The 21,776-nt window shown below is 40.6% G+C and overlaps 2 protein-coding genes across 4 annotated transcripts; both read right to left on the minus strand.

Moving 5' to 3' along the window:
• Nucleotides 1–52: 52 nt before the first annotated feature.
• Nucleotides 53–5,254, minus strand: ddost (dolichyl-diphosphooligosaccharide--protein glycosyltransferase subunit (non-catalytic)). The gene is made up of 11 exons (XM_077568613.1): nucleotides 4,979–5,254; nucleotides 3,813–3,923; nucleotides 3,653–3,739; nucleotides 3,472–3,575; nucleotides 3,291–3,385; nucleotides 2,236–2,329; nucleotides 1,959–2,107; nucleotides 1,725–1,872; nucleotides 840–960; nucleotides 645–751; nucleotides 53–556 (listed from the first exon to the last, which is right to left on the minus strand). Exons 1-11 carry the CDS (start codon nucleotides 5,199–5,201, stop codon nucleotides 407–409), a joined length of 1,389 nt encoding a protein of 462 aa, XP_077424739.1. The 5' UTR covers nucleotides 5,202–5,254; the 3' UTR covers nucleotides 53–406.
• Nucleotides 5,255–5,605: 351 nt separating this feature from the next.
• Nucleotides 5,606–20,443, minus strand: zbtb17 (zinc finger and BTB domain containing 17). 3 transcript variants are annotated; one of them, XM_077544058.1, is made up of 16 exons: nucleotides 20,269–20,442; nucleotides 19,293–19,436; nucleotides 18,975–19,211; nucleotides 18,726–18,905; nucleotides 17,127–17,465; nucleotides 16,820–16,906; nucleotides 16,050–16,282; nucleotides 14,700–14,842; nucleotides 14,321–14,621; nucleotides 13,783–13,870; nucleotides 12,260–12,376; nucleotides 12,043–12,163; nucleotides 10,940–11,070; nucleotides 10,610–10,873; nucleotides 8,346–8,435; nucleotides 5,606–6,673 (listed from the first exon to the last, which is right to left on the minus strand). In XM_077544058.1, exons 3-16 carry the CDS (start codon nucleotides 19,177–19,179, stop codon nucleotides 6,273–6,275), a joined length of 2,700 nt encoding a protein of 899 aa, XP_077400184.1. In that variant the 5' UTR covers nucleotides 19,180–19,211; nucleotides 19,293–19,436; nucleotides 20,269–20,442; the 3' UTR covers nucleotides 5,606–6,272. The 3 variants fall into 3 exon arrangements, with proteins under 3 accessions (XP_077400184.1, XP_077400194.1, XP_077400202.1); XM_077544076.1 differs by having other exon boundaries at nucleotides 6,526–6,673; nucleotides 8,276–8,435; nucleotides 20,269–20,443; XM_077544068.1 differs by lacking the exon at nucleotides 19,293–19,436.
• Nucleotides 20,444–21,776: the final 1,333 nt, after the last annotated feature.

Consider the following 21,776-nt stretch of genomic DNA (forward strand, 5'->3'; position numbering starts at 1 on the left):
CTGATATTGTACATCGTTGCAAAATCAAACAAAAACAATCCTGGTCATACAGTTCCGTGTGGAATGTCAGTATTTTATTGTTTAAAAAAGAAGAAGAAGTCATCAGACAAATTACCAGTTGGCATCTTATTGTTCAGTGCATGTGGCTACCACTCAGTTGAAGGGCCTTTTATTCCTGTTGTCGCATCATCATTACAGAAAATATTTCACAACCAAATATAAAGTAACATTAACAGAATTCAGAGTTTTCACAGGCCTTGAAGTGTAAAAGAAATCCCAAACACTTGCATTAAAACATCCACTAGCCACTTACTTGAGTGCCATTGTAACCCCAACAAACAGATTCAATTTCGAGTTGCTTTTAAAGTTCACGTGTGTCATTTCCTGTTTCTCCATTTCCTCCAAATTAGTCAGATTTTTCCTTCTCCTTCATGTGCAGGAAGACAATGCTGAAGACAAAGAGTCCTGACATCATAGAGAAGACGCTGGCGTAGTACGGGAAGGCCGAGGGGATGAAGCGCTCATACTGGGTGTGCTGCAGGGGACGCACTGACACCTGCAAGTCGACAGATATATTGATTTATTCTCTCAGGTTATTTACTTTTCTAAGAGTTGCAAGAAGCGGATTGTAAAGTGGAACTAGCCTGAGTGGAGGAGTAAAGGTGCGTGTATCCCAGTCGGTTGTAGTCCACCTTGAATTGGAAGACTCCATACACGTCGGGCAATTTGAACTGGACGCTGTATGTGCCATCTTCGAAAAGAATCAAAGCATTCTTTTGGCATTAATGCATGTTAAGATTTTAAGCAAATAAAAACAGCAATGCCACGTGACTTCATACCATGTTTTTTAAGGTAAGTCCTGACAAAGGGGTCGATTCTCACAAACTCCAGTTGAATATCGTCACCGTCGAAAGGAACCCAGCGGCCCTCGGACAGCATCTCGATGACGATGCTGTACTCCTGCATGTGCAACACATGATCAATTACAAGTAGGCATATTATGCTTTTTTTTTTTTTTTTCATCAGTTAAAACTGTTCAATAATATTGTTGTTTTTTTTAACCCTGGAGAACCCACGGGGTCAAATTTGGCCCCTATAAATTCTGCTACTCAAATAACAAAGACCTTTTTTTATTTTACAAATTTAACTTCAAAAGTCCAGAGTGCCACTTCTGACCCCTGCCATGGGGCCATCTAGTGGATGAATATTGCACTTACATGAGCCAGAGTGGTGGTGACAAGATGGCTGGCAACGTGCTGTTTTTGTTGAGCCGGAAATCAATCCAAACAAAACCATCTTCTCAGCAAACCATCAGATGATAAAATTGTGTTTTTTTTGTTAATCTATTTCATATCATGTTGCAGAATGCCTAGGAGTATGTTTTATATATATATTTTTTGATAAATTAGCAACTCAGAGCTAGTTAAAAAAAAAAGGGTTAAAATTTAAAAAACATATATTTTGGTGTTCAGTGAACTTATAGCAGTCATTTAATATATAATTCATAATTTTCCAAAGAAGAAAAGAGTTCTTGGGTTCTCCAGGGTTAAAGACAGAAATTAGCTTGTTTTTTGAGGGTGGGTTTTTTGTCTCATGCAAATGAGTCACTGCACATCCTGCCCTCTCTATGGGCACTACCAGAATACAACGACTTGAATACACACAAACAAACAAAAGTTCATTTTAATTGAGGCTTTACACATTTTCGATGCTGTGAAACTCACCACAAGGTCGGTGATGGTGTAGGCTGCGGGCGGAGCGTCCTCTCCCACGGGATGATGCCGAACTTCGCCCACCCTGAGGACGCCAGCCTCTTTAAACACCCAGCGAGAGAGCGCCTCAGCCAGCGCCATGTTGCTCGTCTGCTCGTAACTGCAAGGAACGAGAACGTCACAATTCGGCGCAAGAAAAACATGGCACTTTTGACTGGCATAAATAAAGTCAAAAACGGGACTGACAGCTGAGATCCGGGCCAGGCTTTCTGCACGGCGGAGGTGAAGAAAGCGTCGCTAAAGAAGTCCAGCGAGCCGCTGAAAACCACTCTGGCGTTGTTCCTGGCCTGCAGGCCGGCAATCAGCAGCGTGTTTTTGCCCACGGCGTGGGGATACTAAAGAAACGAGCACAAATGAGCCAATCTTTTACTCACATCGAATAAAGAACCAGTGAAAAAGCATTCAATCCATGTAGAAAACTAATAACGTCCATGCACAACTGCACATTATATTGCGTTGTTACCTGAGAAATGGGTCTGTCGGGGAAATAGGAGTAGGCCGTTGAAGAGCCGGTGAGGATGTCAAGAACAAGAGGGTTGTCAGGGTCGGCCACCATGCTGAAAGAGGATAAAAACATGGCACCCGAGTTACACGACCTGCTGCGTTTTCAGACGGTCGATCCTTGCATACTGTTAAATGGTGCGGTCCAAAAATGGTACAGGCCCTACTGGAAGGAAAATAAGTTATTTTGTGATGATTATAAGTTTTGAAACTGACATATGGGGTCCCTCAAGAGTCAGTCCTTGGACCGCTTTTCTTCGGTCGGTATATCAGAAAGCCAAATTTTGGCTATGCAGACCTATATTTGCACAGCTATATTTATCAATATAAATTTTCCCAAATGACAGCAGTTCAATTAACATGTCACCGTCTAAAGCAATTTAATAACTGAACGAACCAACATATCCTTCCACTAAACCAAAACAAAACTAAGGAAAGTTTTTGGCAAAAAAAAAAAAAGAGGGTTGCTGTTTATAAATATTTGTATATGGTCTTTTGGTTTCCTTTCCATTGCTTTTAAATGTCTTCAAAATATTTTGTTTGTAAATGTTGTCAACGTACGTTTTATTCGTACTTTTAATAAGCTACTTTGTTTGTCTTTGACTTGCGAATGTGACAACTGTTCCGTTTGTAAATGATTATAGCCGTTGTGCTTTTGGTAACCTTAGGTATGAAATGTGCCGTCTTAAGTTGCCTTGCCTCATTATTTGCGGCATGTAATATACCAATTACATTTTGATTAATATTTTTAGTCACGTAACGTACCGTAACATGCGGTTAACCCATATCCCCGTTGCCATTCATACAAAATAATAGCCTTGTGTTAAACTAAGCAGCCTCAGATCACACTTTTTGTTTGGTGATGTGCTCCGGGATTTTTCTGATGCAAATGTATGCCCGAGTTCAGTAACGGTTGGGAAACGCTGCTCAAGTCTATCAGCGAAACCACCTATTAGTGCACAGGACATCAAATGTCAACCCCAAAACGATGGCCCTTTTCAATATCATCTTACTTACCCGACACCCTTAAACAGCACTGGGTTATTGGTGTCTTTACCAACAATGGTTGGAGCTTTCAGCAGGTTCTCTGGGCCAGCAACAATCAGAGTGTGCTGCAAGCACAAAAAAAATAAATAAATAAAAAATATGGCAGTATGAATAACAATGATTCAACATTGCATTAATCCAACTTGGTTACCTCTCCAGGATCAGACTTGTCATAGTTGTGATGATCAATGACAGCAGTCCTCTCCTCGTCAAACTCAATGCCGCACTCACTGCCCAGCTCCCTCAGCGGATCACCTGATTAACAAAAAAAATGCTATTGTACACTTTGAATAATATTTAACCTAAGCCAGAGCAGGTAGAAGTCAACTGACCAATGTCAGAACTAGCAGCAACCAAGATATTTCCTCCGCCATCAATGAAGGATGTAATGGTCTCCACATTGATATTTCCGCCAAAGTCTGTCGATAGCAAAGAGACAAAAGGAAAAGGTGACATAGAAATATAAAAAAAAGAAAAGTACAAGTTACACACCTTCAACAGACGGTGAAAAGAGGATGAGATGGTCATACAGGAACTGGCCATATTTGATCAGAGAAAGCGATGGGTCATCAGCCGTCTTGAATGTAAGATCAAAGCCGCGGTCTGAAAAGTCAAAGCGGGAAAACATCGGCATTAAGCGGCAATTTTGTGACACCATTAAAGAGTTGACAGCCAAAAAACAACATTAAATAAACTATACATCAATTACGTCATACAGATTTCACGGTCACATACAGCACCAGAAAAGTTAATGTAGGATAACACACATACATTATAAAGACTACACAGTCAAAACATCCACATGGTCAAATAACTGCAAGACAGAAAAGACAATAAACCCCACGGTCAAACAAAAATATTATTATAGTCAGGCTCAACAACTACACTGTCACGCAACTATGTTAAACAGACACTACATCGTTTAAAAAGACTACACTGTCATACAATTAAAACAGATTACACATGTCAAATACACAGTATGAGTCAAGGCTTGGACACGATGAATTATCAATGAATCACGTCTCACAATTTATCATGTCACAACTACTTATTTGTGTTCAAATAGTAGTAAGGAAGGACTTAATTATCAACTCAAAGCGGAATTTTATTGACTGCACTTGTGTGTTAAAAGTCACTCCCAATCTATCATATGGTGCACTATAACATGAGCTGGCTATTTATTTATTTTTTGCCGTTCCATTGTTAGTGCCCTAAATTACTGCATAATGAAAAGAGGTTGCGCCACTGTACTCGCTATTATTGCTCGCGACGTTGTAATTACGCGACAACAGTGACGTAACTAAGACGCGCCAGAGTAGACAACGGTTTCAGTTGGCTGGTGATTGAAATCCACTTTATAAAAAGCCCTAAATCTTACCTATTGGGTACAGAATGGGTACATTCTTGTTTGTGTTGCAATATGTTGGGCAATATTAACATAGTGAATGGCCATTGTGAGCCAATTTTGAGTGGGGGATCATGAGAACGTTCACAAAGCTAGGCTAATGCTAGCATCTTTTCCGTGCAGCAGGAAGCTCTCGTGCAGCAAGAAGCTCTGATTAGCAAACTACTGCCGGAAAATGTTTTATATGGCTTGTCTGCACAGGAAGGGTATATTTACAAAATAATGCTAAAAATATAGCATAATTGACGCTCACCTGACAGACTGCGGAAGAACATTGAATGAGTGTCCCTGATGTTGATGTTGTCCAGTAGCACCAGTGTCTTGCCATCGGCGGCAGCACACTGCAACAAGGAGGCTATCGAAAGTAATATAACAACAATGCTGTGCAAAATGGACTTAGATTGAACCATCCTTGTTTTAGACGACAATCTAGAAACGCCCCGATTTGTCGGCATGACTGCTATCGACGCGGCCATTATGAAGCTACGGATGGAAGTCGACGTCAGCGTTATGCGGCTTTTCCCTTTGACCCCGAGAAGCAGCCACTCAGAGAGGGGAACGCGTTGTTTTCTTCCACCAATGGGATAAAAAGAACTCTCAGCCCACTTCCGCTGTCATACCTTATATGGACTTTGTCTGGCTTACGTCACGAAGCATGGCGTTTGATCCGCTATGCTGTGCACAGTAAAGCTATTAGCTGTGTGTTTTTTAAAATACCAAATTTTTGCAAAACCATTTGAAAAAGTCCCAAAAAATTCGTATCACTACTACATTGCTGTCGTTTCACCCATAAAACCAACTCCTTTACTGGCTACAATAACTACGTGGCCCTAAATTAAGACAATTTTGGCACCCAATGAATCCAGAAAGGAGGCCAAAATTGTGCACCTTCACAAACTGCCTTTAATTTATCTTTTGAGGATTACATATGAATAACATTTACATTTAAAGAGGGAACTCCAGCATAAATGTTAAATTATATTATATTACATGAGCAAAATGGTGACTGTTCTTAAAACCAGACACATCACAAAGTACATCCTTTTTTCCTCACCCATTCAGTGTTCTCAAATATGGGAATAAAAGAAACACAGTGGGTAGATTTTGTTTTAATTGATTCAAGTTCCACCCTTGTGCATTACTGACATTGACGATGCAAATTTGTGGCAATTTTTTTGCAGTACAATTTATTTTGTCCTTAAAAGGTAAAACGAAAAGTGGTCATGTAATACCACCACATAAGACTTGACTTGGAAGACAAAATAAATATACTGTACTAAAAAAAATCTTTCTAGGAAAATACTTAACCATAAAATATTTAGTTCTGTAAGGAAAATGTACAAGATTTTCCTTGGTTTTTTTCCACAATCAACAAATGCGCTATTCAGCATTATAATGCAAAAATAAACACATTACAGGATGTAAAGTACAGTGTTGGAATGATACACATTACGAATGCTGTCTCGACGGCTACTTTTCAAAGTGTTGAAAAGTATCTTTTGCACTGCTAACACATCTTTTACAGGAATCTATAAAAGTGATGGCGACTACACCTGAACCTCACACACAATCAGCTCTCCTTCAACTTTTCGATCCGTCTGGAGCTCAGCCAGCATTTCAATCTGTCCATCCTCGCCGCTATTCCCATCCAGCAGCGCTTCTTCTCCTTGTGCCTCCCCAATCATCCCCTCTTCTGCATTTCCCTCTGCATCTTGGCCATGGAATATGAGCTCGCCTTCCTGGATCACCTGCTCGGATGCGGGTTGCCACGTTGCGGTGCCGTCCCCATCGCCAGTGGTGACTGCCGTGTACTGGTAGAAGTCCGAGTCTGCTTGAAACATGACCAAGGCCTGGGCTGTGTGAATGCGTACGTGCTGAGCTAGCGAACTAGCATCCAGGAATTTATCCCCGCATGAATCGCAGGCGTAAAGTATCTGCGTGTTGGGGTCTAGAAACAGAAAGGGGAGGGTGGCATACAAAAAAAACCGAGCCGTTACATCATTTAGTTCTGTTGAATTCATGTATTTCTGTTTTTTACTGACCGATTAATTGCTGGCCGATTAAATCAGCTGATATTAGCTCTTAGCACCGCCAACTAGCGGTCGAGAGGGACGAAATAGACAGTGACGAAATAGACAGTTACGAATGTGACGGTTCTATGAGTCCCGAACGACCGCCAGCATTGCTTGTCACTCAGAGCCCTCGTGTTTTTAGCGCAAGAAGGTTCTAATGTCCTCTCTTGAGGATTACGTCAGCCGGAACCATGGACTACGTGTCCTTTTTTAAATTATTTTCTCGACATATATATATGTATATATATATTTTTTATTATTAATCGTCCGTTTAATCGGTTATCAGAATTTTACTCTGACAAATATAGGATTCATCATCAGGCTTTAAAAAAAAAAAAAGGTCAGGCCATATCACTAGTCAGGTTTCCATCAAATTGTTTCAAATTTTTTAAGTGAATTTAGTGAAAATGCGCAAAACGGACATGCGACTTATGCCCGTTTCTATCTTTTCTTCTTTTACGGATATTACAGGCGGACTCCGCCGCTGTAGGTGGCAGTATACACCATAGAGATGTGATCCACCAGTAATTTAAAAGTAGAAGAAGATCAGGAAGCGACTGCGCCGTGCGATGACGTTGTACGAGTTTGCTTTTGTAATTTTTGATAAACCGAGCTGTTTTCCATCTAAAGTAGCATTAGTATTCACTTCTTTAATTGAAGATTAAGAAGATTTCTGTTTTGTCGTCCCCCTAAACATGCCTTACTTTATCGTCCGACATTGCTTTGGGACTACAAACGTACGACGTACGTGCGATGTAATATCCGGTCAAAACGTGCGACGTGTATCCGGTCTTGTCAGCGTTTATTCGCAAAACCTGTTTTTGTAGCCAAAATTCACATTTTCCTTTTTTTGATACACTTCAAAATCCACCCCCTCTAAGCGTAAAACTTTTTTGCGAATTTTGGTAAGTAAATTGATACATGATCATTATTCAAGTATACAGTACTGCCTTGAGATACAACTCAAGACACTTGTCTCAAATCATCTTTCCCATTGCAAAGAATGCAAATGCCATTAATCAGTTCTATCCTTGACCCAAATCATTAAAACAAATGTTGTAATATGTACTTTAATGAGAAAAACTATCACTCCATAACGTCATAGTTTAGAAACACATACAGTAATAACACAAATAGTATTAAATCGTTTTTGTCACACTGCATCAATTGCTGCCTTTGTGCTGCTCTTTCTAGCCACCGGGGGCAGTACAAGACAAACGAATTGCGATGTCTCATTTCATCTGTATGACATTAATATTAGAAGATTCATAACATATGACTGAACACTGTTATATTGTCTGTCTTCATGTGTTTCTGCGCCGCAACATACATACTATTTAGCAACAACATAACATTAAGCTAGCTAACTGGAAGGCTAACCTATGTTTTTTTGTTTTGTTTTTTTTTACACACAAGGTGTCAAAATCAACAAGTGGAAACAAATAGCTTGAAGCCCCTTTTTTCCCCCACTTATTTACCAAAGTGTTGATATTGTGAAGTGAGTTGAGTTCTGCCACCAATCAGCACTTTTTTTCTTTTCCGTCTCACCTGCTTCTTGCACTTTCTCTACTGCCTTGGTAATTTCCGCTTTCAAAGCTTCGGTTGCATCAGCACACGCGGACGCATCCACCGGTAACACTGAAAACACATCAACGAACATTGGCTTTCAGGTTCAATGAAGATTTGGACGTTGCCTATAGGTTTGAATATGAACGTTTGTCTATGTGAAGCCGTGTAGTTGTGTCGGTTGCTTCTTTCACCCTCGGCTATTCACAGCCACTTGAAAGTACCTTTGGCTAATGTGATGCAATGTTGACATTTCATGCGACTACTGCAACACGATGGCTCAACTTTGCGCAACAGAAATGAATATAACTACATGATATAATCCACAAGATAAAGTAAAAAACAAAACAAAAAACAATTCTCTGCTCAGTCACATGTATGCGTAATGAGCTATCATGAAACATTAGGTCTATTGAGCGCACAGTTAGTGGCAGATAAAAGCAAAAAAACAAACATCTCTAAGAGTAAAAACTCTTCTTTTTTTTAACACATAAAGCCTGGTTCACATGGCAAGATTTTAAAATTGTCGGCCAACTTCCAATCTCTGAGACACACCACACGTGAAGAGAAAAAAAATCACGAAAACAACAGTTTTGAACGTATCGTGTGTGTAGCCACACTGCACAATCAACACACCAGCCGAGTTCATTCATGAATGTGACGGGAAGTCTCGCAAAACCTCTCGAGATTAAACGTGATTTCTGAGTCAACAAACATGCAGAAGCAGCCGCGATACTTCCTGTTTTTTAGCCGAAAAAGCGGCATAAAAAGAAAAGGCGTTGTTTCAAGGAGTGTAAATAGGCTTTGGGCGGCGAGGCATCGCTTGCCCTCGATGCTGGCAGCGCGGGTTCGCATCCCACCTGGAGACAACGTTGTGTAGTATGTGTGTGCGTGTGTAAAAAATTAGATTTTTTTTTTTTTTAAAGGAGCGTAATAGCGCTTGTGCGTGACTGTTTTGATTTTGGATTCCGGATTCCTCGCCGGCTCGCTTTCTGATTGGCTGCACGTCACTGTCAAACGGCTGCGCGGTGGTTTGTCCTCGGGGCGCACGGAGCGAAGTGGGGCCAAAACAATCCAACATGTTGAATATCCCCGATTTCAAGTCGGAGGTCCACATGGGATGCGGCGTGTGTGGTGTCAACACACGCGACAGGATAATCTGTTAAAATGATCGTTTGCGTGTCGGCACGTCCTTGCGATTGTCGGAAGGGGAAATTCGGGGCTAAAATCGGGCCAATTCTCCTGCCGTGTGAACCAGGCTTTACACATTTAACACATTCACATCAGAGACCTAAGTTGTAGCGCTAACAAGTCGAATGACAATGACGAAGGAAGTGGGCCCAATTTGTACATTCCCTTTTGTGAGGTACAGACGCTCCCCTACTTACGAACATTCGAGTTACGAACAACGGTACATACGAACATGTCTGCGCGCATGTCAAAAAATGTTCGGAAAGAGATGCTGTAAGTTAGATTTTGTATTGCGCACCTTTTTCCGAGTACTGTAGTGCTTCTTTCCGCCGCTAATACCGACGCTTGGCGCTGTGAGAGCTCACCCAGCATTGGAGGCTCAGCAACGTGTCGAGGAGGAGGAAGAAGAAGAAGAAACGCCTGTCGCTCATAGATAAAGCCATCGCACTCTTCCAGCAGCAAGACCCAAATATTGAACGTTGCAAATCAATTGAATGATGCCATACAGTGCTACCGCATCATTTATGATGAAAAAAGAAGAAAACTGTGCAATCGTCGTTAGATCGCTTCTTTCGGCCAGTTTCTAGTAAATCCTCCAAGGAAGATACTCATCAACCCTCATCTTCTTCTCCGCGACCCTCAACTTCTTCCTACATTGAAGTTACGGAGGAGGAAGTAACTTTTGAAGCCCATTCCAGCGACGACAAAGAACCTCTCATGATATAAAATCCTCCTCCTCCTCTTCCTCCTCCTCCTCCTCCATCAAATCCTTAAGCATCGAGTACATCTTCCAAAACTAAGTTAAACTTCATTTTATTTATCTTATTACGTACATGTACACACTGTGTGTGTCTCTCGCTCTCTCTCTCTAACATACGTAGTACAGTACTGTACGTATTCTCTTTAAACATCAATTATAATACAAAATATAGCACTGAAGCAACTTACGAACAAATTCACCTTACGAACGATCGCTCGGAACGTAACTCGTTCGTAAGTTGGGGAGCGTCTGTACTGCACAAATTGAACCAAGCTTGACGTGTTAAATCTCCAACCTGTTAGCTGAGCCACAGCACTGGCAGTCAGGGCTTCCGTCGCCAGGGTAACAATGTCCTCGGAGACGGTTACGATGTTGATCTCGCCGTCTGAGGTGGGACCCCCCACGCAGCCGTCCGTCTCCTCGTCTGTGCCGCTGCCGGCGGCGGACCGTCGCCGCTTTATGCCAGCCTTGCCGCGGTGGACGGTCTTGATGTGAGAGCGCAGATTGTCCACGCGGTTGAAGCCTCGGCCGCATTTGTCACACAGGAAAGGCTTCTCTCCTAAAGAGAAGTCAACCTTCGAGTGAAAAGTGTCAAAAAAAAAAAGGAAGCTGGCGCACGTGTTACCTGTGTGGACGATGGCGTGCTTGGAAAGGTCGCCCACGTTGACAAATGACTTGTCGCACATTTGACACTGGTGAGGACGGACATTGTCGTGGTGGCGGATGTGATTGGCCAGTTGACTGGATTGCACAAACCTGCAGCACATCCCAAGATAAAACCGTCACTGGAAACTTTCTAAGTTAACTCATTCATTGCCATTGACGGCTACAGACGTCAAAAATTCATTTGAACTATTTCTATTAGTTTAACATTTTTTTCCCCACTTTTGTTAACAAGAGTAAGAAAAAAAGTATTGTACATTTAGACCAGATATAAAATTTGTGATCAATCATGATTTAACTATTGAAGTCATGCAATTAATTACAATTAAAAATGTTAATCGCCTGACGCCCTTATTTTAATAACCTTTTCTTTTTTTGGAAAAAATATTATTTTAAAAATGAAAAGAAAAGATTATTAAAAATTTGGTTTTTGAAAAAAGATTATTTAAAAAAAAGAAAAGATTATTATAAATTAGGTCGCCAGGCGATTAAATTTTTTTAATTGTATTTAATCGCATGACTTCAATAGTTAAGTTAATAGTTTTTTTTCTTACTCTTGTTAACAAAAGTGGAAAAAAATGTTAAACTAATAGAAATAGTGCAAAGGAATTTTTGACGTCCATAGCCGTCAATGGCAGTGAATGAGTTAACTTAGAAAGTTTAATCACATTACTTCAATAGTTAACTCACGATTAATCACAAATTTTATATCTGTTCTAAATGTACAATAATTTTTTTCTAGGTTTTCATACTCTTGTTAACAAAAGTGGGAAAAAAATGTTCAACTAATAGAAATAGTGCAAATGAATTTTTGACGTCCATAGCCGTCAATGGCAGTGAATGAGTTAACTTAGAAAGTTTAATCACATTACTTCAATAGTTAACTCACGATTAATCACAAATTTTATATCTGTTCCAAATGTACAATAACTTTTTTCTAGGTTTTCATACTCTTGTTAAAAGTGGGAAAAATGTTAAACTAACAGAAATAGTTCAAATGAATTTTTGACGTCTAAAGCCGTCCATGGCAGTGAATGAGTTCATATTGTCATTACTGCCACTGACCTTTTACCACAACGATCACACACGTAGGGTTTCTCTCCGGTGTGCTGGCGGACGTGCGCGATGAGGGAGCTGGCCTGGGTGAAGGCTTTGCCGCAGGTGGGACACACGCAAGGTTTCTCTCCTGTGAGACAGAAATGTTGCATCTTATGCGGGACTTGACTCAAGGCCAAAGGACGAGAAATTTTTGTCTAGTGCGGAATGTCACTGCCGGTCGTACCCGTGTGGATGCGCTCATGCCGCTGCAGAGCTCCAGGATCACTGAACGCTCTTTGGCAGTGCGTGCAGATGTATGGCTTCTCACCACTGTGGACCCGTAAGTGACGCTTCAGATTTCCTGACATACAAAAGATTTGCCGGAATAAATGTTTCAATCAAGTTAGGTTTGGTCAGGCAGTGCTTATCGGGTTCAGCAGATTGCAGTAAAAAAAAAAGGGGAAAAAATCTGTGTGCTTCACAACTAGCAATTTCACTTGATTTGCATGAAAAAAAATGTCTCTGATAATTGAATGTTGTATATAGTGTTGGTTTGATAGTAGCTCTGTAACATGTTTCAGAAAACGACTTCTGTCGTTTATTTGTTTTTTGGGGTAGTGTGGCCCTCTTGGACTATGTTTATTTTTTTCTTTGGGGAGACACATTATCTCAGCAGATACATTCCTAATCCTGACCCACTTGTAATAGTTGAAAATCCGCCATAAAAAGGGGGGACAATACAAAAATATATATATTTTTAAATAGTCTCTTACATGCCTCAAACACATTCAAATTAATTAAATAAAATATAAATCATATAAAACCATTGAAAACACATTTGATTTTGAACACCCAAAAAAAAGCATAAATTGTATGTATTTCAGTATATGTGTGTTTGATATGTGCCTTTAAAACTGCTTTTCAATTATTTTTTGTTTTTTGTTACGCCTCCCCAGGAGCAAAAAAAAAAAGTTCTCCCCCCACCCTCACCAAAGTCTCCATGACTTAAATAGTATCCGTTGTCTATAAAATGGTTGAAAGTAACCTCTGCAGATGAGCTAACACGCCTTCTGCACTTCTGACAATGAGAGTGCCACTGCCACCTACTGTAGTGGATGTGCAATTACACTTTATTTTATTACGGCAAAAAGGTGTGAGGTCAGGTGGCAAGTGATGTCGCCAAGCTGGAGGGAGGTTGGTCAGGTAGGTTCAAGGAATCAAAGCTATTGAATCATTTTAGAAAAAGAGTATTCTCCCGTTTGTCCCATTGATTAATTGAATTCAACTTAAGAAGATAGCTTGTGCTAGCTTAAGCTTGCCTTATTAAACACAATTATATTTGCATGACAGGTGCAGGTTTATTTTTGTCCACTGTAGTATCTGTGACTGACTGTCTATGGCTTTAAAAAGGTGGGGCCTGGCATGGTGAGTGACATGGGTGTCAGTGAATCAAAGTGTAGTTTGCTGCCTGTTAGCTGGTTAACCGTTAGCCAGTCTGTGTGTTAAATGAGTCGGGGCCATCAGCTCGTGTATGAAATGTGTTTGGATGTTATTTTTCTTCTAATCAGTAAAGTGATTGAATGCACACCAACAACTGTGTCTATACTTGACCGCTTGCATTGCAATACTTTCCAACTTATTTTTTTTTTTACACTGACTGGAGTGAGCAACTGCACTAACATTATCCAATGTGGGGAAAATGATCCCTAAAAAGAATCTTCGGCGTAGCAGGGCAACATTGTACTGAAGATACCGTATTTTTCCTACCTGAGGTGGTAAATTGTTTGCCGCATTCTCTGCACTTCAGCGGCCCATCTGCAATGTGGATTTTTAAGTGGGCCTTTAGATTTCCGGGCTAAACGGAGGAGACCACAAAAGGAGTTAGCACATACAATATTAACTCTTTGACTGCCAGACGTTTTCAGAAAAGGGATGCCCTGGATGCCAGCCGATTTAAGCATTTTTGACTGATCTTTCAAGGTCCACAGAAAATGATGTGTTTGGACTATGGAAACACACATACTACCAAATGAAAGATTGGACTCTCATCTTTCATCAGAAAAAAAAGTTTGTTTCTACCTTATTCCGTTTTTCAGTAATCAACAATAGAAAATGGTTAGTTTCACCTCTGTTTTGAAAAAAAAAAACGTCTTTTAACGTCTTTGGCACTCCTCCATAGGATTTTACTAAACGTTATTTAACGTTTTTGGCAGTCAAAGAGTTAACTGTCAAGTAACATCTCTGATGGAATTCATGATATACTAACCAAATCATTTTGAACATAGCATTTGAACAAATCAGTCACCTGATTGAAGCGTTTGTCACAGTGCGGACACTTGTTTCCCTTGTTGGCGTCGTGCGTCTCCAAGTGTCGCATCTTGGCGGTGGGGTCCGAGAAGGCCTTGTCGCAGTATTCGCAGTGGTACGGCTTCAAGCCGCTGTGCACCAGCCGGTGACGCTTCAGGTTCCCCGATGTGGTGAAGAGCTTATCGCACGCCTCGCAGCTGTAGCGTGCCTCGCCGGTGTGCTGCTTGCGGTGCATGTTGAGCAGGCTGATCTGACGGTAGCTCTTTCCACAGATTGAGCAGCAAAACGGCTTCAGGGGGCTGCGGGAGGGAAAAGATGGCCGCTTGGAGCTCGGGAGGCTGATGTGAAAAAAAGCTTCGACATGACGGGAATCTGACCTGTGCGTCCTCTCATGAGCTTTACATGCGGCCGCGTCGGAGAAAGCCTTGCTGCATTCCCGACAGGTGAAGGGTTTCTCCCCCGTGTGAATGCGCATGTGTCTCTTGAAATTGCCAGTGTGCGTGAATTTCTTCCCACAGTCCTTGAAAGAAGAGCACATCACATGTTTACTTTCCAGATTTGGAACGTATGTTCAAATTTGCATTCGAGAGCGCTCCATGGGGTCGTGGGTGAGCTCCGAGACACCCTGGACTGGTCGCCAGCCAATGGCATGGGCACATATAGGCGGTATCCAAATTCGTAGGCCGTATTTGGTGGCCACATGACATCATTTCCAACGCGAGTCGACCACACGGCGGTGTCCGAGTTCACGCAGCCTTCGAATCTAGTTCTCAAATTTGGCCTTCGTTTCAATGGGCCATCGAGGTTGATCATTTTCCTCTAAATCCATATTGATTTTCACTTAAAAGATTGTGTTTCTTGATGAAAGTGTCCAGTCTATATGAAAAAAAATGTATCTAAAATTTTTGAGAATTGTGGCAAAAGTGATATTGGTCTATAATTAGTGAGTAGATGTCTATCTCTGTTTTTTAAAGTAGGATTGATTGATTTTAGCGGGTTTTCATTTTTGACGAAAAGATACCAGCTTTAACTCTTTGACTGCCAAAAACGTTAAATAACGTTTAGTAAAACCCTGTGGAGTGCCAAAGACGTTAAAAGACGTTTTTTCAAAACAGAGGTGAAACTAACCATTTTCTATTGTTGATTACTGAAAAACGGAATAAGGTAGAAACAAACTTTTTTTTTCTGATGAAAGATGAGAGTCCAATCTTTTTTTGGTAGTATGTGTGTTTCCATAGTCCAAACACATACTTTTCTATGGACCTTGAAAGATCAGTCAAAATGCTTAAAATCGGCTGGCACCCACGGCATCCCTTTTCTGAAAACGTCTGGCAGTCAAAGAGTTAAATGACAAATTACATACAGATATATGTGAATGGTTGTACAACATGTTCGATGATGCTTTTGACTAATGACATGTCGATATTAAAGCAATCAGTCGACTTTTTATTATTTTATTTAAAACTTCAGTTTTACTGCACTAAGAAACATAGTGTAGAAGTTATTTTAATGTATTTATCTACCTCATATTTATTTCTTGGCTCAGGAATTTCTTTCAGTAGGTCATTTGACCCTTGCACCCGTCCATTTTCCTGCATGTGCATATTTTTATAAACACAAAGGCACCTGCGTCAAAGTTTTCGACCGATGGCCCTCATGTCATCGAGTCGGACTTCATCAATGGCAAACACTCCTCCAGCACGCTGTCCACCGTGAACGCATCTCACCTCACATTTGTGCGTCACGGAGCTGTAAGGCTTCGACTCGGATCGGTTGCTCATCGCCGTGGCGTGGACCGCTCTCTCATCTGTGTCGTTGCTTACGTCTCCGTTGGGCTGACTGCTGTCCGAATGCGCCTCAGTGGTTTGGTCTTCTTCATCAACCTCCTCGCTTTGATCCTCCTGTCCTGTCGCCGTCTTCTTCGGTTCAGTCTTTATGCATTCATCATGAGCGTCATCCCCTTACAGTCCATCAAGAGAGAAATGATGAGAAACATGATAACGGTATGGCAGAAGATAAAGAATCTTGAGTATTTATATGTCTGCAAGTGATGTTTCACCTTTTGTGTTCAGATATCTGTTGCTTAAAAGGGTAACAACAATGTCACGTATATGCTCATTGTTAGCCTGTGCGCCTATGGTGTTTCCCATTTTAAGTTAGCATTATGCTAACAGAGGCTATGTAGCCGCCTTGATTACACAGGACTGGGCAATATGGCCCAAAATTCATATCATAATACCAATTGCATCCCTTCACAATAACACATTATATCATAATATAATATTATGGGTACAAATAATATTACTTAATAATATAATATAATAATTAATAATTTCAGATGTATTTATTTTTTACTCCGGGGGCACCATTGAGCCAAATTTTGGGTTCATGCCTGAACCTAGAATGAAAACCCTTTAAAGTGCTATTTAACTTTCCCAAATACACGCATACAATTGACAAATGAATATCAAGCAATTGCGCAACACAAAGGGCTCACCATGTGGGAAGTTTCGTCGAGGTTTCCTAATTCGCCTGCCTCGGGAATTGGTAAAAATAGGAGTGGTGACAGATTTGATTGGTGCATCTGCGAATACATAAAATATCAAAAACTTGTAACAGGATGTAAACATTTCCGTCTGCTCAAAAACCCACCAAATTGAACAAAGCTAGCACAATGGCATTTAAAACAATCTTTTTCAGAATCTTCCATCCCGAGACCCCTCCGACAACCCCGAAAAGATGACCCTGGGCATCCACTGTGCTTTGCACGCCACTGAGCTAGCATTCCCTTATCACAAACTTACGTGGTGTGTAGTCTACATCAGAAGGGTCATCCTGAAACGTGGTTGCGGCGTCCTGTACGCCATCACTATCCTCCTCCTCATTCTTCACAAATGCTCCCTTGTGTGCAGCACTACTTTTTGGAGGTTGCGCAACAACTGGGCAGCTTTTGCCGGGGTTGGGCTCAGAAACTTCCGTCTTCTGCGCCGTCACGGGGAGGCCTTCAGTGTGATCTTCGCCTTCCGTTAACTTCTTGTTGTCTTCTGTTTTGTTTGTGGAAGGACTCTGCTCTGCCAGCAATGCTGCCTTGGCCAAGTCACTGGCACGATCCTCACACGGCTGGCCTACGTCTGCTTTTTCTCCTTGCCAAGATAAAAAACACAATACAAGAGAATGTAGAGCATGAATGCATTTTACAAACTTTTTTTCCAGCTTTTATGAAAGGCGGAGTAAAAAAAAATTCTGGAAAAAGAGGACTGAGTTTGCTAAAACTGTCAGCCTGTGTCCAAATTCACAAGGTCGTCAGAAGGCCGAATTTGTCGGCTGCATGACGTCACTCCTGGCGCGCCTCGACAAAAACGCACAGACTAGCACATGCATGGAGTGTCGACCAACAAGCAGCATTGACAATCCGTTCATATGCAAGTCCGTGCGTGCTGTCGTGACGTCATGCAGCCGACAAATTCGACCTTCGGATGACCCAGCCTTGTGAATTTGGACACAAGCTCAGTGTAACCCTTCAGAGGCCCATTGAGTTGCCTTGTGTATGAAATGTGCAATATGCCTTGTCTTGCCTTCTGTCTGTGATTGTTCTGTTATTGTTTCTTAAAAATCTAATTAGAAATATAAAAGATTGGAGCAGGAGATGGATATTTTTTCAAAGGTCATTTTACCAATGTAGATCCTGAGACAAAACAAGATGAAAAAGCTGACTTTCAGGATTCAGAACCTACACGCAATTAGCAACGTTTCTGCTCGACAGTGACGTTAATCACTATTTTGTTAATTTTCATTAATTGTACATTCAAAAAATAAAACTTGAAATTGAACATTGAGTGTCGTAGTAACACTCCATTACGAAGTAAGTCCTGCTACAAATGTCGACTTGTTTGCAGTGCATAGTACGTACAGTGACTGCACGTCTTTCAAGTGATTGTCGTGGTTTTGGTCAGAGGCTGAAGATGGGAAGGGATTAATGAAATTAAACTACATTTAAATCTTGCTGGCAGTTTTAGAACTGCAAACTTGCCCTTAAACGAATGTAAACAGTCTCAAAACTTCATTAAAAAAATTAAAAAAAAATTTTAATTTAATTGATTGAGTTCAATGGATATCATCCACTTCTTCTCAGTGCTCTTTTTTTTTTTAAATGCTAGCACAAAGCACAACTGAAAATGTACTTTCACTGAAATGTAGTCAATATGAACTGATGGTGACAGGATGTTATGAAGCTTACTTGGCCAATATTTTTTTCTCAACACAAGGCAAAAAAATTATAACTCAAATATTTCAAAAGTTGGGGCACTCTTAAGTCAGTGTACCTCTGCTTACTGTTTGTTTAATAAATTCAATTCTCACATTTTGCCACTTAGCCTCCAATCCTACACAAAGAGTGGACTCACCTTCGGCAACATCCAGCGCGATATCGGACGGAGTTGGATCGGCCACCGATTGGAACACAGAGCAAGCGTTTACAATCTCTTCCATTTGTAGGAAATTGGCGACGGCCATCACGTCCTCCAAGTTGTCAGGTGTCAAACTCAACTTGGCTGTGTACATGAATTCCAGGACCTGGGCCAAACCTGCATCAATAAGAAAGCATTACAAATTGCTGCATTCACAGAAAATTGGGACAAAGCACTCTTCACAACCTGCAGCATTGCTGATGTCCAGATGCACCACGTCCTTCTGTTCCAGGAAGAGGGTGCGGAAGTAGACACTGCAGGCTGCCAGCACACATTTGTGGGCCTTGAAGTCCACTCCATCCACGACAAATGTGCAGTCGCACAACAAACCCTCCTTGCGCTGGTTGTTGAACTGCTCCAGAACCTTCCCACTGTGCCACGGGAACTCCATTGTCCTTCAAGGCTTTTTGAATGACACAGATTCTGAGGGCAGTTGATGAATGAAAGGATATTTTATTTATTTATTCATTTATTACAAAACATACAAGAGTCCAAATACTCCACCTCTTGTCTGTAATGGGATATGGGGGTGGGATTAAATAAATTATATTTTCCCCTCTCCCTTTCAGGCAGAATTGGACTTTATCTTATTGGTTTGTTTTTCCTCCCTCTTTCTTGAACCTAACACCGACTGTGTGCTGTTATTGTCTGAAACAAAAAATAAAAATGAATGAATGAGGACAAGTCATATAGAAAATGGATGAGTGGAAAATGCAAACGTGCACAGGGCTGGGGTAGACAATATGAGTGGAATCATGGAATTGTCATGCTGTTTTGCAAATTCTATGACAAGAGAGGTGCCCAGTGGAAGGCAAACTAGCAAAGGCACTTAACATCACACAAATACATGGTGGCCGTATTTATTTATCCACAAAGGTTGAATGGATGAAACGAAACTGTTTGTTTCTTGAAGACGTTTCATCCAAAAGGCTTCTTCAGTTCTATATTTTAAGCTGTGGCGTAAAAATTCTGAACTGAATAATTTTTTAACCACTTCAGCTTTAATTCCAAGCACGTATGTGAAAGAATGTTACTTGTTTATATGTTTACTAACAAAATTGTCAGTAAAATGCGTTTGGGTAAAAATGAAACGCCTCCTTATCAATTTTCAACAAAACGGTCAGCTGAATACAAATCATCTTCTCTGAGACCAAAATTAACCATCCAACATTCATCTTTTAGCTGCTGAATGATTAGAGACGCCATTCAGGCATATAAAATGACTTAATCGATGACATCGAATACCTAATATCAAGGTTTTCGGCCACTTTGCCATGAGGTTTGACGGTGGCACTGTACAATCAATCGATTACAATGCCTCTACGATCCATGCGGTGGTGTTATCAGGGATGAATTTAGCATGCCTAGCGCGGATAACGTACAGCCGACACAAGATGGCGGACGCCGTCGCTAAAGCTTGTTGTTGTTTTTAAAGCTAACTCTTTTCAAACGCCTCCGAGACGCGCCGTGTTCTACCTACCCCCGGAATCGCGATAATACTCGCTCCTTCGATGCGTCATCGAATCTGTGGCCTGACTGTTGCCAAGAAAAGATTATTTTAGTAATGGACCCGATCGAGTTTTTCGGGGATCGATCATGTACTGTTGACTTGGTTCAGCGCCATCTTCCTCTCGCTGATCGATTGATAGGGACCAGTCGGATGCGTTTTCACGAGCATGCGCAGTGGAAAACATTTGCAATTCGGTGTTTGGCCGCGTGGTTGTGCTCAAACTCAGCTGCTGCTCGAAAAACGTAAAAATCTGATTTATGGTTCATACATGTGAGACCAAAAAAAATCACTATGGGAAAACATGAAAATTGTAAATATGTAACGAAATGAAATCAGTTGAACATACAAACAAAGTATAATGAGCGAGAGGTGCAAGAAAAGAGAATTATAATAATACAATTATGAGGCATTTGTCAGAATTTTGGAAGGCAACAAGACTGGAAAAGAATTGAAAATTGAATTGTTGATTTTATTTAATAACCTAATATAAAAGAACTGCTTAGTCAGTAACCTAGCAGTTATAATACCAGATCAATGTGTGGGAGTGGGACATATTCACTAAGTACTAAAATACAAAGTAGGGCTGCTTGATTTATGAAGAAAATATTAATCACAATTAGTTTGGTAATAATTTAATCATGATTAGGACGATCATTTATTTTTTGGTACAAAACAAAAACATTTTTAAACTTAAAAAACATTATTAAAACAAATAAAATTCTTTCAAACACTATAATTATGCAAGTTCCTTTTGGATGAAACAAAATGTATTAAATGAGTTTAATTTAAAAAAAAAGATGCAAATGTAGAAATTCAAACAACTCAAAATTAGTATTAATCTTTTTTTTTTTACTATGATGATTTTGTAATTGTGAAGTTGCACAGCCCTAATACAATTTTTGCATTGACAAACGCTCAAGTCTCATCAATGATGTTTGAGCGTCGAAGGACTTATCATAGCTTGAGTGCAGCATTGCATTTATTTTTGGAGAATTTTCCATTTGTAACATTACAAGACAAAGAAATCACTTAAGCATTTGCAGCCGGGTCTCCCCTGCAATCTTGTAAAAGCTGTTCAATAAAGAGATTGCAGGGTGTTTTGCATTGTCACTTAAGATAAAATGCCATTGAGTGATTTCCCTTGACAAAATCTCACAGTGTGACAAAATGTCAGTATTGCGTGTGTTTGATTTATTTTAGTGACAGCAATGAAGAATAAAGTTTCAAAGCATCGCGTTTCCCTTCTGACTTTAGAATTTAATAAATTTAATAAAAAAGAGTGTGTGCAATGAGAAACCGTTGATGTGCGATTTAAAAACAACCCTGCTGTGTACTGAAAGACTTCCTTTCGCTAACCCTTTTTCAACACTACAACCCCGGTTATTTTTATATGACACACCTTTACATCCTTTTAAGATCAGATGCCGCGAGGTGGGGAGCAGCTCGGTTACTATGGCAACAGAATTCTAATCTCATAC

The sequence above is a fragment of the Vanacampus margaritifer genome, chromosome 1, assembly GCF_051991255.1.
Source record: "Vanacampus margaritifer isolate UIUO_Vmar chromosome 1, RoL_Vmar_1.0, whole genome shotgun sequence".
Taxonomy (NCBI): Eukaryota; Metazoa; Chordata; class Actinopteri; order Syngnathiformes; family Syngnathidae; genus Vanacampus; species Vanacampus margaritifer.